Raw genomic sequence first — 20,295 nt, 5'->3', positions numbered from 1 at the left:
AGGGTCACTGGCACCCCAGAGGCCTGCCTGGGGAGCCGAGCAGACCAGGGCTGGCACTCGATGAGGTGGCTGGGCCTGGGCATGGCGATGGCAGCGTGCTGACACACACCCTGTCCAGGGAGGTGTCGGGCAGCCCCTCACCGCCACCCCACGCACTGCGGCCTCGCCTTTGTGTGAGCTCCACCGTGTTTACTCTCCCACTTCCTTGTTCCACTGCAGTGCGAGGGCCATAAACCGCCCAGCTGGCACGGCTGAGCCCTCGGTAGCAGGGACAGGAGGAAGAGGAGGGAGGGGGATGGCGGTCATGCCCTGGCTCTGTGCTGGAAGGGCACCTCAGGTGCCGCCGTGGTGGTTGGGAGCGCAGCCCTTCCTTTAGGGCTGGTGCAACCACCCCCGGTGGGTCTCATGCCCACTGGCCACCCTCATGCCCGTGTCCAAGGGCACACCAGGATGGAATAAGACCTATTTCCCCTTCTTCTCGGACTTGAGGGGCCACAATGTGACGGCCCTGCGCATCGGCGAGTCCTGTGCCCTGGTCTTCATCTTCCTGCTGTCGTTGGCGGGAAACATCTGGGGCATCTGCCTGCTGGTGAGGCGGCACCGCCGGCTCTGCGCCGCCAACTGCCTCGTCCTCAACCTCTTCTGCGCCGACCTGCTCTTCATCACTGCCATGCCCTTCATCGCCGTCGTGCGCTGGACCGAGTCCTGGGTGCTGGGCAACTTCGTTTGCCACCTGCTCTTCTATGCGGTGAGCTTGAGCGGCACCGTCATCCTCCTCTCCCTGTCGGCCGTCAGCCTGGAGCGCTTCGTCAGCATCGCCCGGCTGCGCCACGCCACCTTCCGCCGCCGCAAGGTGCTGGCCGCCGCCTTGCTCCTCATCTGGGGCCTCGCCGCCCTCGCCACCCTCCCGCTCTGCTGCTTCTTCACCGTGGTGCGGCTGCCCGCCCCCGCCGGCCAGGTGAGGGCGAGAGCCGGGCGCGGCAGCCGGGCCGGGCCGGGCCGGGCCGGGCCGGGGGGCGGCGGGACCGACGGCGGTGGGGGCTCGTCCGCCTCTGCCCCGGCGGGACAGCGGCCAGCGAGGAGATCGCCTGCAGGGCGGGCAGCGCTCCGTGTGCTGGGCAGGTGCGAGGCTGTGCCCGGAGGAGCGGCAGGAGCTCCCCCGCCGCCCCCCGGCCCGCTCTCCCGGCGGACCGTCCCGTTAGGTGGGAAACGCGCATCGGCTGAGATTCTCTTTGTGCTCCTCGGTGCGGCTCAGAGACCTCCTTTTCAGCTCACTTCCCCTTACCGAGGGATCAGCATCCCGAGGGATCAGCGTCCTGGGAGAGCTGCCCTGCAGCCGCAGCCCCCTCTGTACAAAATGGCCATGCACAGATTTTTCTGCCTAATATTTTGAACTGCATACAAAAGTGCACCCCACATGACACTTGAATAAATGAATAAGATTAGGGTCTATAAGTTTCAATTTTAAAGTTGCCATTACCATTTGATAAGAAATTAATGGAAGTATTCCAGTTGTGGACATATCTATTTGTGATTGTATGGGCTTTTAAAACTATCAAGTAATATATTACTTGACCCCTTTGTCTAAGTAGAAAGTTTTCAGTCTTGGTTTAATCTTGGTTTAGCCATTTTTTCCCATAAGCATAGAGGGAGATAAGAACAGTGCTGTACTGAAAATAATGGTACAATATTACTTTTTTTCTTCAATGTTTTTAAATAGGACATTCATATTTGCACCCTGGATTGGCCCAGCACTGCAGGCGAAACAGTCTGGGATACGACCTTTGCCATTGTTTTCTTTCTGATACCGGGATTCATCATTGTCATCAGTTATTCCAAAATCTTACAGGTATGTTTTTCCTTTAAATTTTCTTGTAAACAAAGGGAAGTAAACAGGAACTCACTAGGCATCAGCATATTGTCACCAAATACCAATACATGTAAAGGGAACAAACATTTGTTCAATAAGTATATGATATGAAATCGAGCATTTCAACCTGCACATAAGAGCCTATATACTTCAATTAAGAACATGCTTCAGCAGCACATTACCAGAGGCCCAACACATGGTTTATCTTCTCATGTATAGTATTAAATACACTTCTTCATTTATGTGCTGTTCATATTTCAAGAGTGTCAATCTCCTAAATGCTGAAAGAGTCAGGCATTTGAAATAACTAAAAACTAGATTTTGCTTTTCTTGAACCTAAACTCATCATAAGGGATTTGTAAGAAAGCAAAGAAAGGTAGGACTAGAAAAAAAGCCATCCACTTTTTGATCTACTGACTTTCTGCATGTGTCTTTAGTACACAGATCTCATTAGATTATGCTTAATCCTCCACAATTTCAAATATTGTAAATAAAACCTGTAAATTAAACCATCTGCTTCCACTTTCTTTCTAAGTGGATGATGTTTAACATATGCTGAAATATAAGCCAAGCCACCCAGCACCACAGAGTTTTAATCTATAGTCTAGCAAGCATTATATTAGCATCTAATTTCCTTTTAAACTATCCAAAACCAGAGTGAGAAAGATCTAGAAATCTTCAAACCAAGCACTTCAAACTAGTCACTGCAATGCCTAGTTTTTAACAACGAGCTACAAGATCCTTGCTTGTTTTTTTTGGTAATTAAACTTCTCATAAGAAAATTATAGGTTTTGGAAAGGAACCTCAACATACATAGATTCTTGAGCAAGGAGTTAACTGATAAAACGCTGAGCACCAACGGGCTCTGGATACACATGCCAGAGCTGGATGTAGGTGTAAAATGAACCAAGGACCTAGAATCTGGTCTCCACATATCCTTGCTTATTGATCAAACTTAAACTTGTAGTAAAAGTCATCAGCCTGTAGTTTCTGTATTAGCTCATTTCTCAACCTTGAGGTAAATGCATTAGGTGAACCTCTTCTAGTGAAGTAAAGCACTTGCAACCACATACAGCTAGGCAAAGAGCTCAGAGTAAGTCACTGGAGAGTGAGTCCTTTGAAACAACTGCAAATTACTGGAGGCCAAGAAATGCCACAGTTCTTGGTCAGAGCCCAGGACAGGAATGGTGTTTGTTAGTCTCGTCCTTGCAGACTCCAGATTACAGGTAAATTTATTTTAAAAATGGCACATAGGGAGCTAGAAACCAAAAGCATGGATTGGAATACTGGATGGATTACATGACATCCCCATGCTGCTCTGCTCCTGTTTCTTTTCTAACTTGCTAAGAGAGATGCTAAAATACATTACCATTTCCCCTGAAATGAGGGAGGCTTGAGGGCCATAGCAAGATATAATTGAATCTTCTCTCTCTCCAGGAAGCAAGCAGAACTGAACTGGAGAATGTCTCAATCCCTGAGTCATTCCCAAGAGCAGACTCACTCTCACTTTGTGAGAATGCTTCATCATGCCAGTGCACACATATCATGATTCTCAGAATTACTGGAAGCAGTGCCAAGCATTCATCTATTCATGTTACAACATTGATCAGAATGATGAGGATAATGAGGACTGACTACAGATGCAAGACCAGAAATTTTTTAGAAATATACACTACTACAAATGTGTACTTCACAATTTAGTCTGAAACTGAGTATTATAACTGAGTGTATGTATTTTACATAACACTTCCCAGAAGAATCACTGGCAAAAGTGATAGATTAGATGCCATGATTTGTAATTTATTTGGTTTTCCTTTGTTCTGCCTCTCAGGCAAGACTTGGTCAGAGGCTAGAGCTAGGAAAGATGTCTGTGTTCTGGAAGTTACGTGCTTATATGTATCTGACTTTTAAGTTCCTGTTTGTCCAAGTGTGGTCCAGATGCCAAGGATAGGTATCTATACTGGGTAGACCAAAAAGAGATCTACAACTTACCGCTGCCACTCCATTTCTTTTGAACACTTCCTTAAGAAGCAATTGTGTCTTATTTACCACAGTCCTGGTGACTCTTGCATTGTTAGTTCTAGGCTGTGCAGCTCCTGCAGGAAAGACAGAAGGTATTTACATGGGACAGATAAAAATGTATCTGATGAGGACATTCTGTAGCAGTTTTGAACAGTGATGACTGAGAAGTGCACACAACCCAGTTTTCCTATTTTTGTATTAGAAATGGATATTAGTCCTTTGCATTTTGTGAAACCTTTGTTCTTACTAAGATATGTTAGGCACTCTCTGAGAACAATTCTTAGTTTGGGCTGTTTGGAGGAATTAACCCAATTTCTGGATTCCAGATTGTACAGCAGAAGATCATCAAGCTGGAATTGTTTTACATGCTCAGGACATCAGAATTCTCTACTCCTTTTAAATCAGGCAAGCAGCTGTGATAGTGATAACTGTCCCCTTCTCAGCCTCAGAAGCTGCTAAGAAATGCACTTTTGGTTCATGGGTTTTAATTTATACATTCTATTGAAATATTTAGAAGATGTCTAGATTCTTAATGAGAATTTATCTCCATGAAAAATTCAGAAAACTGCTAACAAAATGACAAATTACTCTCTCTAAACATTTTCATCCTTACCTGTACCAGGAAGTTAAAATGTTGCTAGTATTAGTGTTACCCTTCCTGTAGTTTCTGCTAAAGGGAAAAGTGGCAGGTAGAGCCTTATCTTTTGACTTCCTATATAGTCAGCTAAGGATTAATCAAAACCTTGATCAATCAAGCCTTGATTGATCAAGGCTTTTGAAAACACCCCTTCCTTATGCATGCAGGGGATAAAGTGGCATCTCAGTGATTTAGCACAAATCTTTGCTAGATATTTCAGTTTTAATTTCTTTGCATCAGAGGTATGAATGTAGCAAAATTAATTGTGCCATGCCAACTTCAGGGAAGACAGGGATTTAGAGCAGAGGATTTCAAATTTTCTGCAAGCCCACTGGGTCCAATATTCTACCTAATGACAGATGATGCACACCTGTGAATACTAGGTTTCCAAGTTACCCATAGTCTAGTTTATTACATCAGAGAGTGCTTTTATAAGACACAGATTTTTATAGTGACTCTAACAATCTGTAAGATTTCATAGAAAGCAATTGTGATTGCTGTCTGAAAAGCTAAGTATGACACAAAACAATGCACAATCTCATTCACATTTAAAATAATTTATTGTAATAAATTCATGCTCCTTCTAATACTTACCTTATAATATCAGCCTGCCCATAAGAGAATTGGATTGCCTTCCTTCTTGTGCATCAACAGGATTGCTAAGTATGTTCCAGTTTGCATTTGTGAAAAAAATCAATGGGTTTCTTTAGATAGAGCAAATGAGGTCATAATTTGAATTTAATGGGATTTCATGAGTAATTAAGACTGTTTTATGCTGAAAAGCATTTGTGACTGGTAGAGAGCCATGAAAAGAACAACCACTTTGCCTAATATTGAGATGAATTCACAGCTGAGAGGAAAAAGAATTACTAGTGAAGTGAGAACATTTGAAATGGAACCATGGACAAAAAGTACAAATGAATTCTGCAATGTGGCTTTTTTGTAGTTGCTTATCAAAAGAAAACATCATATACCAAAATTTACCGTTTTCACTTGTAGAAATGTGTTTCAGTGAAAGTTTACTTTCTTCTCTTTTACTGCAGATTACAAAAGCATCAAGAAGAAGTTTAAATGCTGGTTTAGCCTACCCAGAACATCATCAGATTCGTGTTTCCCGGCAAGACTACAAACTATTCCGAGCCCTTTTTCTGTTGATGATCTCTTTCTTCATTATGTGGACTCCAATAATAGTAATTATTTTTTTAATTTTAGTTCAGAACTTCAAAAAAGATTTAAATATTTTGCCATCAGTTTTCTTCTGGATATCATTATTCACTTTTGCCAACTCTGCTGTCAATCCAATTCTGTATAATGTTGCCTATTTCAGACGTAAATGTCAGGAAATTTTTCTCTGTTGTACAGGGAACCCTGAAAGGCATAGAGCAGGTACAGAAACCACTGCAAGAAGAAGTAACCATGAACAGCCACATTTGTCTTTCATTACCAGATAATTATTTAAAGTCTGAGCTATGCCACATTTTGGATTTTGTCTATGCTATCCCAGGTCATATAGGTCATTATGTTATAGTATTACATGCCAGAGGAGGAGGAAAAAAGCTAAATATGTATTTTTAATTCCTGCGGGTAAAATTCTCTTGACTTCATTGCTTTGCCTCAGTAAGATTTGGACAATTTAATTTAAGGGAATTCTCCTCTTACGCTGAAATAAATAGAAATATGGCAATGAACTTGGTGAATGTAAAATAGTTGAATTAAGTACTTAAAAGTTTCTAGTGAAAATGTTCATCCTCAGAAAGTATCTGCTTTTTTTAAAATCCAGTTTTTAAAGGGAACTTGATTAAAAACTTCAATAACTGTCTGCCTGAATGTAAGTTTGAGCAGACTAACTGAAACAAGGTAATGAACATGTGTTATCATCAAGTAAATGACTAGTTTGGTTCCATCTCAAATTAAAAATATGGACTTAATACATGTGAATTAATAAGTAAAGAATAAATACATAAATGGTTAATTGTGTTGTGTAAAATAGTTCTTTTAAAAATATGTATATTTTTTATGTCTTTGCAAGTCATATAATAAAGTTAATTAGTGATATATAGGGTCACTGAAATTCCTTTCTCTTTTCTAAATGATTTCTAGTATTTTATAGGGAAAATATAATGTTCTAGTTGAAAAGAAAATAAATATACTTGGTGGTTTATGATAAATACTCTTTTCGTCAGAAATTGAAACCACTAAAAAAACAAGATTAAATTCTTAACTATCACTAGTCACCAGTTCAAAATAGTGCACTAAGATAACAGGCTACTAATGAAACCAATGTGTACATATGTACAGATTTGCATACAATTTGTATCCCGTGTAATCCAAGTTTATTAAAATGTTTCATTGGTTTATTAACAAAGTGAGCTACACAGCTCAGATAAATATATTGAAAATCTAAATGGACCCATTTAAAGCATTTTCCAGAGAACACATGATCAATGTGTTAACTTTACATCCATGGTGCTGTTACATGGCTTCTTTCCATACGGTTGGATCTCCTTAAGAGCAAAATCCTGAAACACACAAAAACCACAGTTGTGTTTCTTAAACACTCCAGACAAAATCTAATTACACAAAGTTTCACCAAATTTAAAATGCTTACTAATTTCTTTAAAATGCTCCTGAGTCCAGCAGTCTGTTACTTGTAATAATAATGCCATTACCTTACTCTGCAGTTTACAATTCTAAGGAATTTTCAACTCAGAACAAAACAGGAATTCATCTGATCCATTACACCTCTCCTGAGAATTCTAATACTTGTGCAGACAACCTACCAGGCAGATCAATGACAGAGTATCTTTCAGTGATACTAGATTTAAAAGAGTCTATACTTTAACAAGCTTCTAGTTATTTGCCCCAAAAGGATTTTCTTTCAACAAAGTAAGAATCTCCTGATCCCCCCAAAACTTCTAACGGCAATAGTAAATTAGCAGAAGGAATATACCACTCTATTTCACAATTGTTGCTTCCAGCAAAGGCTAACAGCAGATGCAGTTTTCAACTCTACTGACATGACACTGTATTTACAAGTACTCTCACTTAACATTGACATTACACAGTTTAAAGTTGCTTGAGCTACTACTCTGAGAGACGAAGAGTATCATAGCTTGAGCTATATTTGAGAAGGAGCTACCATCATAAATGCAGTGTAAGTTAGAAAAAAACCCTTTCATTTCCTAGGCTTCTCTTTTGCCTTGAACAGCTAGTATAGATATTTTATTTTTTTTTTAAATCAAGTAAGTTTTGTACATCTATTAGTTGAGCGGGCACACACACACACACACACATATACACTCTTAATTAGCTTTAAGACATAGGCAGAGTATGCACAATTAACAACAGATCTGATAACAGGGTGCCTTGAAGCAACACAGCAATGTCTTACTCTTTGTTTATGGATCAGAGGAACAGATAATAGAGCCACAACAGCTGACTTTGCTCATCTGTTCTGACTTTCTTTATAAGACGCAAAAGTTCCCTCAGTCAATCTCAGATTGTTCTAGCATGTCATTGAGAAAAGCCTTTAATCTTGATTTACAGATTTCAGTGATGAAGAACATACAACAGCTCTTGGTAAACTGTTCCAAAGGTTAATGACCTTTGGAGTTAAACAAATGGCTGTTTATTTCTGCTCTGAATGTGTCCAGTTTAAAGTTCCATCCATTTAAATTTATTATTTCTGTGTTTGCAAGTCTTTTTCTATCCAATTCCTATTGCTTGTGTGGACAAGCACAGACTTTGCTCAGGTCAGCCTTTAACCTCTTGCTAATAGGAAAAGATTAAGATCTTTAAAGCACTCGCTAGAGGACACATTTTACAAACTTTCAATTATTTTTTCTGCTTTTCTTAGAAACTTCTAATTCATCCTCAATACTTTTTCCAGTTATGCTTGTCACCTAATGTGACATAGCAATTAGACCTATGCCAAGCACAACAATCTTTTGTGAGTCTTGGTTTACACATGCAAGAATTGTATTAACTCTTTTGCTCACATCATTACATTGGGAGTTTCCATTCAGCTGATTCACCAGTCAAGTCTTTCATAAATAGTACGCCCTCCAGGATGTGAGGGGTGGGGAGGGAGTTAGGAGAGGTACTACTATTTTATTTGTTCTAAATATTTTGATCACTCTTTACAATTCCCCACTCTGGGTGTAATTCTTATCACAAGAAACATTATAGTTTCTTCTAGATTATTACCATTTGACCTTTTGTAATACACTTGAGCATAAGTGAGCTAATTCCCTGTGTTGTAAGCTCAGCCTGACTATATGACTCAAGATAGTGTCATGCTTCCAGTATCAGGGCTATGACCCTCTTCCACAGATCTTTGTGAAACAGTTAGCATGAGGACTTGTGAGAAAGGGTCTTCTATAAGGTATCCTTTACAAGACTTCTATTTTCCTTAAAAGCCTTTCTGAAGAATTTCTCAAAAAAGTATTTGAACAAAGGCAAAGAGATGTGATAAAACCTGCCCAATTACTTTTTACTATAGCTATGAAGTTTATCCTTGCTTTGTTTACTCACACTACATTGATTTAATTGTTTTACAACTTCCTCTAATTACTGTTTCAGCTGACCTGATATGTTGCATGAAAAACTATGCACCTCAGCTCTCCTTCAGATAAGGGAAGCAAAAGTTGGAAATAACTTACTACAAGCTCCAGTTTTCAAAAGACAAAGTTACAGCCACTAAGTAAAAGGCTTTATGCATTTGATATCTAATGAGTAATAGAATCCCAGTGCTTTAGTCATTAAACCCTGAAATAAAATTCTTCAGAAAAAAAAGTTCTCACCATTATGAGCGATAACTCTGTATTTCCTGTCCAAACAGAGGTCTATCTGCCTTTGTCTGACAATTTTCTGTGCATCTGGAGGCAATCCCTTGGGGTCCCGGGAGAACACAAAGGAGTAGCTATCAGCACAAGTGCCATCTGCATTTAGCTGGCGGCAGGAGTAATGAAGAGCATATGTGTCATAATCTGTGTCCACTACCCAGTGATCATCATCTGGAAAAAACCATAGCAAAGAAGAAAAAGTGTTAGAGACACCAGTGAAATCCAGTAAATAAGAAAGGACTGCTGCCATAACTCTATTAAAGAAAATGCTAAGATGAAGATCAGTACAAGTTATAGCAGATTAGCTTTTCATTTATTCCTGCATCCAGTATTTAATTCCATCTTTATTTTTTAAAAGAAAATAAAGATGGAAATGCTCAACCTGCTCAAGGTGACTCAACCCATAAATATTTTCTTACCAGGGATATTACTTAGACTGCATTTTTAAGGAAAAAGATAATCATGCAGTTTGCTTGTGTATTCGAAGTATTTGCTACAAGTTCTGCCATAAACCCTCTTTTTAAAACACTGTTACAACTTCAGATAATTCTAAATAATTAGCTATATAACCTGACAAATCCTGGTCACACAGACACTCTGTTGTAACAGAAGTGAGGCTGTTTCAATGTTTGCAGTAAAACCTGACATATCTGCACCTTCCTCTCTTGGAGCCAAAGATCTCCCTTGCAGTACATCTGCACTGGTGAAGGCAACACTCTGTTGCTTTCCGCTTCTCTCCTGTGGGGGACACCAGACCTTATAGAAAGGCAGAGTTTGGGGTCAGCCAGCAACCTGGCTGATGAAGAGCCCATGACTCAGCAGCATATTGTGGGGAGACCTGGGAACTGTTTAAGACAAATTGACATCCAAAACATGCTATGTAACTGTGTCTTTAGATGGAATGGATCTCCTATCAGTTCCAAATTCTACCTGCTTCTCTTGGAAACAATCCAAGGAAATGTCTTGAGCTACAAAGTGTCTGAATCTCTACTTGGCTCAAGGAACTGATTTTGTATAGAGTGCAGAGATGACAAGTACGAATATATACATATGATCATATTTGTCTCTTAAAACAGAGAAAGCTCTACATTTGCAGACCCAAGACCAAACGAAATAACATTTTATAAATCCTCTTCCCTGCTTGGCCAGCTCTGACATCAGGCTTAGAGAGAACACTAGCATCCGGTAACTGAGTTCTGAACTAAAACAAGTCTTAAAATACTTAATTTGCCTTTCATTTCTTTCCAAACAGTGGCCTTCAATTATATTGTTGGGTAACAAACAAATGAAATACAAAGATATACAAAGGCCAGTTCTTCACTTGTTTAAAGAAAGCCAACCAGCTGTCCCATATAAAACGTAGTGATTACCTTGTTCATGTTAAGCTTTGCAGTATGATAGTTATTAAGTCTTTTAAGTGTATTTAAGAAATTCAACAGTACTTTTTCTTTTCCCAGCATGGACATACAACATAAGTAGTCTTCCAAGTAGTTCCGTATCTCCTATAGTTAAGTACTCACTTCCTTTCTGCAGAAAAGAGGCGACTCCCCAGTACCTCATCTTGAACTTGGCAGGATCCTCTGTGTCAGTGAAAGAGCCGATCATGTCAGCACAGACATCCCAGTTACTGTAGCCAAAGAAAATATCACATTCCAATGTAAGAGCACAGCTTCAGTGACTTGCACAGGGATAGCAGGTAGGATTGGAGCAGTAGCTTAGCAAAATGGAACAAGAGGAGAGTGGCAAACAGCTTACTTGAAGAGTCTGACTCGGCCCTTTGCAGTGGCAGTCATTTGTCCATTCTCATCTACGCTGAACTGGGCTACAACATTGTCCTGCAGAAACAGCCCCTCAGGATCTTTTTTTGCCATAGCATACCAGGTGCCACTGTACTGCAAGGAAATAAGAAAGGCTGCATGTAGACCTAGAACAATGGAAACATTACAACCAGAAAATACAGAATAGGGGAGGTGAAGAGGGAAGAGCATGCAGATCTTTGACACCATGCCTCAAAGGTGTACCTAAGAAGCAAATCTATCTGTTTCAACAGCATAAACCCATCAATACATGCTAGTGCAATCATAATTTGTTGAAATACTGACTTTTTTTGGATAAACTTACCTGCATCTGCAGCTGTCCAGTATAAGGAATATATAACAAAGCATATAACAAAGTAAGTATAACAAAATTTAGTGGAAAAGGAATAACAACTGGAAGATCTTGCCAGATCTATGTATATTTTTTTTTCCTTGCAATGGTGTCTGAAAACACCAGAGTATTAATTTTTCATAGAAACAGCCAAGTCAGTACAGTCCTTCTGCTTATACCCTACAGTTTGAGACCAGTCTGCTAAAACTCAGTTGCTGCAGTATTCCTTTATCAGGTGCATCAGGATCCAGCATCTGTGGAGGTGTGGACATCACAAACTTTAGCTGTTTTTCAGTATCACAGTCTGTGACTTCAAAATGTGACCACACTGGTGCTACTGAATGCCAAATTTTGTAGCCTGGAAAGAGCTATGCAAGACATCACAGATCCAGGAGAATAAAGAAGATTTACCCTGGTCTTGTCGAAGTTCTCCTTGACTTTGAAGCTGCTTACTCGGCAGTCCCGCTCTGCAGTGCTGCTGCCCATCAAGGCCAGTGACAGCAGCAGCAGCCAGGGCAGAGCTCTCTCTGTGTGGGCCATCCTGTCCCTGCAGCAAACAGAGAATAGCATCAGAAACAAGCTCTGCCACACAAGTGGAGGGAGGAAGGCTGCCCTGATAGGTCACCAGGGTCTCACACAGCTTTCCCTGATGCTATGTGCAGGCAAGGCCCCTGCTTGTCCCCAGCCCACAGCAGCAGGGTCCCTTACAGACAGTGCTGGTCCTGGAGCCTCTTGAGAGCCCAAGTGTTGATGGTGGTGGCAGTGCCCAGGCAGGGAACGCTTTATGTACTCCTGGGGCTTTCGCAACCCGCTGAGCCGCAGGGCCAGCACTGGGGAGGGCAGCGGGAGGCGGGCTGGTGGATGCTGCAGGCAGGGGCCCCTTCATTACGGCCTCTTGCGTAACACCCGTGGGCTCAGGTGGTCTTTGACCCTGCTCTGCAGCCAAGCCGGCGCTAGGAGCAAATGCCTCTCTTTGCTTTTCCCAACTCCAAAGCAGAGCTCCCACCTGGGGGAAGGGGTGTGCACATGTGTGGGGAGAAAAATGGAATGAGAGGCATCCCACCTTTGCATGGGGGAGAGTGAACTGCCTCCACCTCCTCTGTGATTTTACACACTGCAGTCCAAAATCCATCTTACCCAATATGATCGACCCAGTTACAAGGTGCAGATTTGTTTCCTCCACCTCCTCCTCAAAGTCCTTTCCTCTTTTACTCTGATAAACAGTGGCAAACATACTTGCAAGTTTCTGCTCCTGTTTCTGAAAGCCTGGTTATGCCAGAACCTCTTCAGGTCCTCATGACTGGCTCCCTCTTGCTTCCAAAAGGCTCTCATGGCGAAATCATCTCCTGAGCAGCTCCCAGCAACAGGAACAGGGGCCCTGCAGATCCTCAGGATGGTGAAAGAGCCTTTTTATGTGGTACCAGAACTTCAGTGTGGCCTGCAAATATCCAAGTGCATGTACACACCACCTCTGGCCATTTTGACATGTGATTAACTTTAAATCAGATATTCCATAACTTCTGTTCTGTTTTTGGCAAACTGTTTTCAGTTATATAAACCATTAATTTCTCCTGTCCAGGCAAGTTTTGCTGCCTCTCAGTCAATATTTGTTCTCTAGTTTCAACATCTTTAGGAAGCATTAGAGAAAATCTGTTAATTATTTTCTAGGCATGTAACCAGAGCAGGATAGGAATGATTGTTACCAAGAGAACTAATTCACCTACCTTTTCACCTCCCTTTTTTTTTTAAAGAATAAAGGGAGAATCCTGTTATTTAAAAGGCTGGTATTCATTACTTAAAAAATCAAGCAAATATATAATTTTAATAAGGAGATACAAATGTAGTATAAAAATACCTCAATAGCAGCCGATGTACAGCTTTAACCAATTTATTCAGCATGGCCTTTCCCAGAAGTTTACTTAATACTCCTTTCATATATTCATAAAAATTTCAGACTTCTTACTGTTGCTGTCCTTTAAAATCTCTTCTCATCTATAATGCCAAGAATCTGATTGAGTTATCTTCCTTTTCTACTTTATGTTGGAGGCTTTTTGCACGCTGAATATGTTCTGTTCACTTTCTTAAACATCTATTGCTCAGGGCTCTTCCATGTTTGCCTTTGATTTCCTAGATAACATCAGCCACTAAAAATTCCACTATATTTAATATTAAGCTTCTATTCATAGTAAAGAACATATTTAACACAGGGAATTAGAAGGGTGTATGTGTATTAATTGTCCTGAAACTTTCAGTGGTAGCTTTGTAATAAGTCAACATTTCAATTTTTAAGTTGAGATTTTCAAATTTGCTAATTCCTACAAAGACTGAAGAGAAAAAGTAAACTCTATTCTTCTGGTGACTTTCAGAATCTTGCTCTAGTCTGGCAATGGTGATACCAGTGATACATATACATTTTTATAAAACCTTTACAAGACACTCACTGGTCTTGATATATGAATTCATCATACAAACAAGACCAAAATCAACATGGATTTTCTTTGTTTACTGTCTCACATGACTGATGGAAATAAGATGGAATATAGCTTAATTCATAAGTTTTGAATTAATTACTTTATTTAATACTAAAGAAAACAATTATTTCTTTATTCTCTGCCAATTTGTGAAATATTATCATTTCTCTTGAGTTTGTTCTGTTCAAAAATCTGCATACTGCTTTATATTACCAGAGAGGTTCTTGTAGGATCAAATCTATTCCTATCAAGTTTTTCAATAGCATAATTGTCTATGAAGTTTTCAAAGGAGTCCACAGTCACTCACGCACATATGTCAAAATCTGCTGAGATTTGACCACCTCTGAAAAGCTAGGTCAGTGTTCCTTTTATACATACTGCTGTTGTCAGAAGATTTGCAGACAGGAAATTAAACCACATGTCAATTAAATAAAAATTTACTTCTGTTAATAAGTTTTAATAAGATCAGTTCTAAATGTGTGCAAGGGATTTTCCAGTCTCCTAAATTAATCTGATGCAATAAATCTGAATCAGAAGCATATGATTTTGTATAAGCCATGGCACAGCATTTCTTTAATTGTGTACCTCTACTGATCTCTGCAATATTTGGCAACTTATTTCTGGTTGAGGTGCCTGACACATTTAGTAATTATAACTTCCGCTTATTCAGGCCCTTGAGTTTGGGATCTCTACAAACTCTAGACAATGCCCAAGGAAAGTCTTCTTTTGATGTGTTATCATTGGGAATCTGGGGCAGTGCAGCTCCAGTGAAATCACACCAGTATTTCCCAGGCAGATTTTGACAAGTGCAGAAGAGAAGCTGGGCAAGTCAGAATGCTGTGGAGGTCACACAGGGAGCTGGGCTCTCTGCCTTCTCTGCTTTAGCTGTACCTCCAATACTGCCTGCTGGAGACACAGCTTACATTGGTGAAGTCCTTTCAGGGTAACAGATGAAGCACTTCCTTGGTTCAGTGGGACAGAGATTTTAGGCAAAAAGGCTGCTCTGTTGTTGGTTAAGTCTAGATCAGGGTGTGCTGGGGGAGGAATGGAAGGTTTCTGGCAGATGAGCAGGGCTATGGCAATTCAAGGGTGAATTCTTCCTCAGTCCTAAGAGATGCCAGCAGAACTGTGTAAACTCATAAACAGTGTAAACTTTGCCTCAGTTAAATATCGCTTGGATTGATTGGGCTCTGAGTTTGCTTGAGAAATTATGTCAGTGAGTGATCCTCATTCAAACCTAAATATTCACCTCTTAGATTTGTACTTCTCATGCAAACGGAAAGGAACTTGGGCCAGGATTTTGTATCTGAGATGACTATGCATAGATCAAATCACTGATATCCAAGGATTTCTAGGTTCTGGGAAAGCTCAGACAATTATATTTAAGGGAATTATTAAAATTCAATAAATGATTTAAATATTGATAAGTTTCATACATGACTTCTGTTACCTGAGGCTGGCAGCATATTATGAATATTACAGAATTTTTTTTTAAGTCACCATATATTTTTTGGAACTATATTTAATAAAAGGGAAAGAAGGTCTTCTACCTTTGCATTTTGCCAAGAGGACAGGAAAGGGGCTAACTTCTGTCAGTGATTCTGTGACCGGATTATTTTTTTTCTTTCTATTACATTAATAGCATGTAAAATTCTGCAATATTCTCAATTAGGTATAGCAAGGAAAAAATATGGAAGGAAATGGCTGGAAAAAACCTTTCATTATAGAAATTATTTTATCTTTATTTATGACTTTTAATAAAAGGAAGAAACTAGGCAAATTACTATTTAAACATTTTAACACGGCATCTTTCAAGCTCTACATATTGAAATAACTAAAATTTTATTTTTGTTCCCAAGAATTAGTCAAGCTCTTAGGAGAAAGTTGACTCAAAAATTGCTAGTAGGAAATGGAACATCCATTTCCAGCCAGACTACAATAGATTGAAAGACTTTTTGCTGTGTTCTCTTGACTGTTTATTTACAGAATGCCATTCATAAACATGGGTATCCATTAAAGTCTCAGAGGCAGATTTGCAGGCAAATGAATGACCACTGTGTGCACAGAGCAGGGCATGCAAGTGCCCTGTGATACCAGACTTGTATCTATAACAAATGGCATGAGCTGTGCCAAGGAGCTCGGTGTACTTTGTAAGGGACAGCAGTGTGCACTGTCACCATCACAACTGCTCCTCTTGGTGGCAGTCTGAGTACAGAGGTCAAGGACAGAATGGAATGGAAGAGATTGCCCTTTGCTCCATGCCAGCCTGTGTACTACCTGTTCTTGTAACTTAATGACGCGACATTTTGTTTAGGGAGTAAATTTACACTGAACTCTTTACAAATAGTATTTACTAACAGAACTAATTTAAAATGGTACCTCTATTTTCTTGAACAACTCTTTTTGAGGATTGTGATTCTGAATTGAAGCTTTTTCTGGGCATATCACTAAAATGGAAACAATATAAAACAAAGATCTAAAGTTCAGCAACAGGCTGGCCAGGCAGGTGAGAAGAGCTCTAAATTATAAATGATGGAAGACACAGACCTTATGTACTGAGTCCAGCAATGAACCACAAAGTTCACAAAGCAATAGGAGAATCTGACAAAAATAGAGGCTGAGAAAGCTGAGACTCTTCAGCCCAAAAAGGTTTGGGGGGATCTTAACAACGTACATACCTGACAGGAGGGCATGAAGAAGACTGTCAGATCCTTCTCAGCAGTGCTGAAAAACATTAGTAAAAACTTGTCAAGTAACCTAAGATCTCCAGGGAGTAAATGTGAGAATGGCTGACATTAAAAGGCTGCTGCCTTCTGCCTTAGTTTGTATACTAAAATTCATGCCAAACTATGAAGAAATCCATACTTTTGGTCAAAGCTGCAGTGCATCTGGCAACCCTTCACACTAGACTGGCCATTTACTTCAGGAAATCTCCTCCAGAGTCTATAATCTCTGTTGATTACTAACTTCATGATCCCCCAGAGCTAATAATTGGTAGTTTTAAGAGAACATAAACATTTGCAGCTCTATGGAAAAAGCAGTTAACTTACGATCTTCAGTGTTTATGTTTTTAAAATTATTTTTGTAAGAAAAGGGATAGAGAATTATTTTAAAAGAAACATGAAATTAAGGATGTTTATAAGGGTTCCCAGAACATACCAAGTCAGTGACACCAAAACATTTTAGTGCCAAAACCTGGCTGTTAGGATCACACAGTACCTGTTGTAAAAGCCAACAGAATCAATTCTCACAATATATTCATTTAGAAGAAAACCACAAACAACTGTGAATATTAATTTCTTGGATTATGCATATGAATCTCCAATGTCCAGACAGCACCAAGATATTAACCACATCAAAAGTCATGCAATTGAAATAAGCATGCTTGATCTGTGTTTTTTCAGAAAATCTTAACTGAATAAACCACATTTACTGCTATAGGACGGGAAGAGACATTCAAATACAAACACTGAGCTGAACTGGGAAACCTTATAAATGCCTTTGACATTTACGTGCTGCTTGAATCTATTTAAATAACCATGTCTGTCAGTTATCCTTCTTAGGAGTTTCCATGTATCACAAGGGCTCAGGAATGGTCTACTACTAAGAACTACTCCATAAATAGCTCCATTTCTGTAGGTACTATGAACGTCAAAGGCAAATGATATCATATGTATTAAAATCCCAAAGCACACATATTTCTGAGAGTCTCTGAAATTAAATTAAGTTTAGATACAAATGTGAATTAGGTTTAATAAAACTAAAATGTTCAATACTGTGGAAAAAAGAAGAGTAAAAGAGATAGAACAGAAAATAAATGTCATGTTCCAGCAGAGAAACTTTAAAATTCATTACAAAAATTTCAAAATAACTTTTGTTGATTTCTGATATTTCTTTCCATTTCGTTTCACACTTGACAACACAAGAGTGCAATTTTAAGAGTGTATCTAAATTAAGGAAAATGCAATAAGAATTTCTTTATGACATAAAAATTATTATGGGACAGCCCAGAGACATCTGGAATATTTTATTACAAAGAAAATGTATCACCTTACAGTAGTACCAAATTATAAAATTATCTTTATTTGTTATCTCAAAGTACAAATAGTGTAGTTTATCCTTTGTAAAAAGAGATGAGCATGAGGAAGATTTCCTGAAAGCATAGAAAAAAATGATAATAAAATTATACTAAATTTGTTAGTTTACAAAAATGTAAACCCCCAACCTCCCAGCCCCCAAAGAAAATGGTATCACTTGGTCAGTCTGCCTGTATTCACTTGTTCTCCCTCCAGAGAGTGACATGCCACCCTGTTTCACTGAATTAATGTGATCACAATATAAAGAATTGATGTCTAAACTGATTTATCATGTGTGATAAAGATGAATGAGTAAGTCTCACATAGAAGTTAATTTTTTAGAATGTTTTAGCTGGGCATGAGACAGATCCTCTATAGGTGCCTTCTCCTTCAAAGAAACTACTATGTGGAATGTTCCCAAGTCAGTAAAAAAATATGACTGAACACATAATGCAAAAAAATGTTACAATTCCTTCACATGATTTCACTGAGGCTCTTCATCATCCTCTTCTTTTAAAGCACAGAATGAAAAGTAATGAGCTAGAAATTAGGAAGATGACAAGCACTAATTTAACTCTATGTAGTTACATATGAAATGATTTTCAAGTCTCTACTGCTTTTATATGTATTGATCAAATATTGAAACTACTAATATTGAATTTGAGTAAGAATAAATGTGCCTTTCTTCTGCTGTTTTCTTGTAAACTCTGTGTGTGTACAACAGCGAGAACACTGCTGTGTTGCCACAAGTTCCTATCACTGGGTCACCTGTCAAGAAGATGCTGCAGACTCACACACCCACCAAGGAGGGGCCTGTCCCCCAGGCTGCTGGGGGCAGCAACCCAGTCAGAGAAAAGGAGCCAGGCCAAATTGTGTTTCTAATGTGCTGATTTTCATATAGCTTTTAAAATCTGTAGAGCATCTGCAGTCTGGCAAAAAATTAGTTCCATACATAGTGTTTCATATGATGGTCAGAGGGAAAAGTAATGTTAGTTGTCATTGAGCATCTATCTCTGTGCTCGAGACTATCTGTGTCAGTTGCCCCTGTTGATTCTTTGAGATCTGCTGATAAATACTAATGTTGACACACTGTGGCTTCTGGCAGACAGATGATGCACTTTGGTAATACTCTTTTCAAATTAAGAATGGCCAAAGGGTGTGTGCTTTATTTTCTTACACCAAGACTCTCTCATTGCTTTTGATCTACGTGGATGCCATAAACAGAAGTAAGATTAATTGTATTGCAGTCCTCCTCCTGTGCTGGAATTCAGATCTGTTTCAATGAACACAGACCATTTACTGTCATAGTTGGCACTTAAATTCAGCCTTCTCATGTAGCTTTGGAATGTTTGCTCCTCAAATTCAAGACATTTTCCACCATTCATTTTCCATTCATGTACATAATATTGAACTTCTAATGGCAGGAGACTTTAAACATGTATAACCATATATCTGTATCTATATAGATGCCTGGTTATCTATGGTATATCTGTGACCAGACTCAAGATTCCCTCTTTGTCTAATGTTTGTCAGTTATTATCCTTTTTGTGCTATTTCATAGAACAGACATCTCCAACTTTTTCTGAAGAAAGTGTAGACCTTGACTGGATATTTATGCTTCTAGAATAAAAATTTTACTGTTTCCTCAGTTTGAATTTAATCAGTTTTCTGATTTTATTCTTTATTTTGCCTCTCTCTTTTTGAAGGAAAAAAAAAGACTAAGCCATATCTGGCTCTGCTAAGTCACATTCTAATTCTTTTATTCCATCTTCACCTAGGTAAATCATTCGAGCACTTGAGCAAGTTCAGACTTCTGTAAGATCTTAAGAATTTCACCCATTTTATTTATGTATAACTTCATAATTATTTGCTTTTAGTAATCCAATTTCTATCATCTCCTGACTATTTTAAGGAAAGCTAATTTCTGCCATTTAAAAGATTTCTCCATAACATTCTGTTTTCCTGCCCTTAAGTGCCTCCCACAAATACACGTGTGTACATCTGTGCACGTGTATAATGTGGGGTAAGAGTCTGGGTGGAATTTCTCATATGAAGTTTTAATAGGAACTTCTGTGTGCACAGTAGAGTATATATATGGTGAATGAAGGGAATAACATACAGGTGCACATATCTACACATCAGACAATTTTATAAGAATTAATTGGTTAGTTTAAAATGCTAAAATGGCTCCCTGAGGATTTATGAGCTAAGAATGCTCAGGGGTTTA

The 20,295-nt window shown here is 39.2% G+C and overlaps 2 protein-coding genes across 2 annotated transcripts; one reads left to right on the top strand and one right to left on the bottom strand.

Annotated features, from left to right (window-relative positions):
- The first annotated feature begins 424 nt into the window (after window positions 1-424).
- FFAR4 (free fatty acid receptor 4) lies at window positions 425-6,584 on the top strand. The gene is made up of 3 exons (XM_036385843.2): window positions 425-958; window positions 1,721-1,849; window positions 5,573-6,584. The coding sequence occupies exons 1-3, from the start codon at window positions 425-427 to the stop codon at window positions 5,978-5,980; spliced, it is 1,071 nt and encodes a 356-aa protein (XP_036241736.1). The 3' UTR covers window positions 5,981-6,584.
- A 269-nt stretch (window positions 6,585-6,853) lies between these two features.
- Window positions 6,854-12,853, bottom strand: RBP4 (retinol binding protein 4). The gene is given in 8 exon segments (XM_036385667.2): window positions 6,854-7,048; window positions 9,332-9,544; window positions 10,894-11,000; window positions 11,129-11,265; window positions 11,933-12,068; window positions 12,230-12,284; window positions 12,287-12,527; window positions 12,758-12,853. Coding segments are annotated over 8 exon segments (999 nt in total). The 3' UTR covers window positions 6,854-7,034.
- Window positions 12,854-20,295: the final 7,442 nt, after the last annotated feature.

Source organism: Molothrus ater, chromosome 8 (genome assembly GCF_012460135.2).
Source record: "Molothrus ater isolate BHLD 08-10-18 breed brown headed cowbird chromosome 8, BPBGC_Mater_1.1, whole genome shotgun sequence".
Classification (NCBI taxonomy): domain Eukaryota; kingdom Metazoa; phylum Chordata; class Aves; order Passeriformes; family Icteridae; genus Molothrus; species Molothrus ater.
This window is presented reverse-complemented; position numbering and strand designations above follow the sequence as displayed.

Coding starts and splice junctions, on each gene's coding strand:
- FFAR4 (XM_036385843.2), top strand. CDS start 425: ATGCCCGTGTCCAAGGGCACACCAGGATGGAATAAGACCTATTTCCCC. Junction 959..1,720: donor TGCCCGCCCCCGCCGGCCAG/GTGAGGGCGAGA, acceptor GTTTTTAAATAG/GACATTCATATTTGCACCCT. Junction 1,850..5,572: donor GTTATTCCAAAATCTTACAG/GTATGTTTTTCC, acceptor CTTTTACTGCAG/ATTACAAAAGCATCAAGAAG.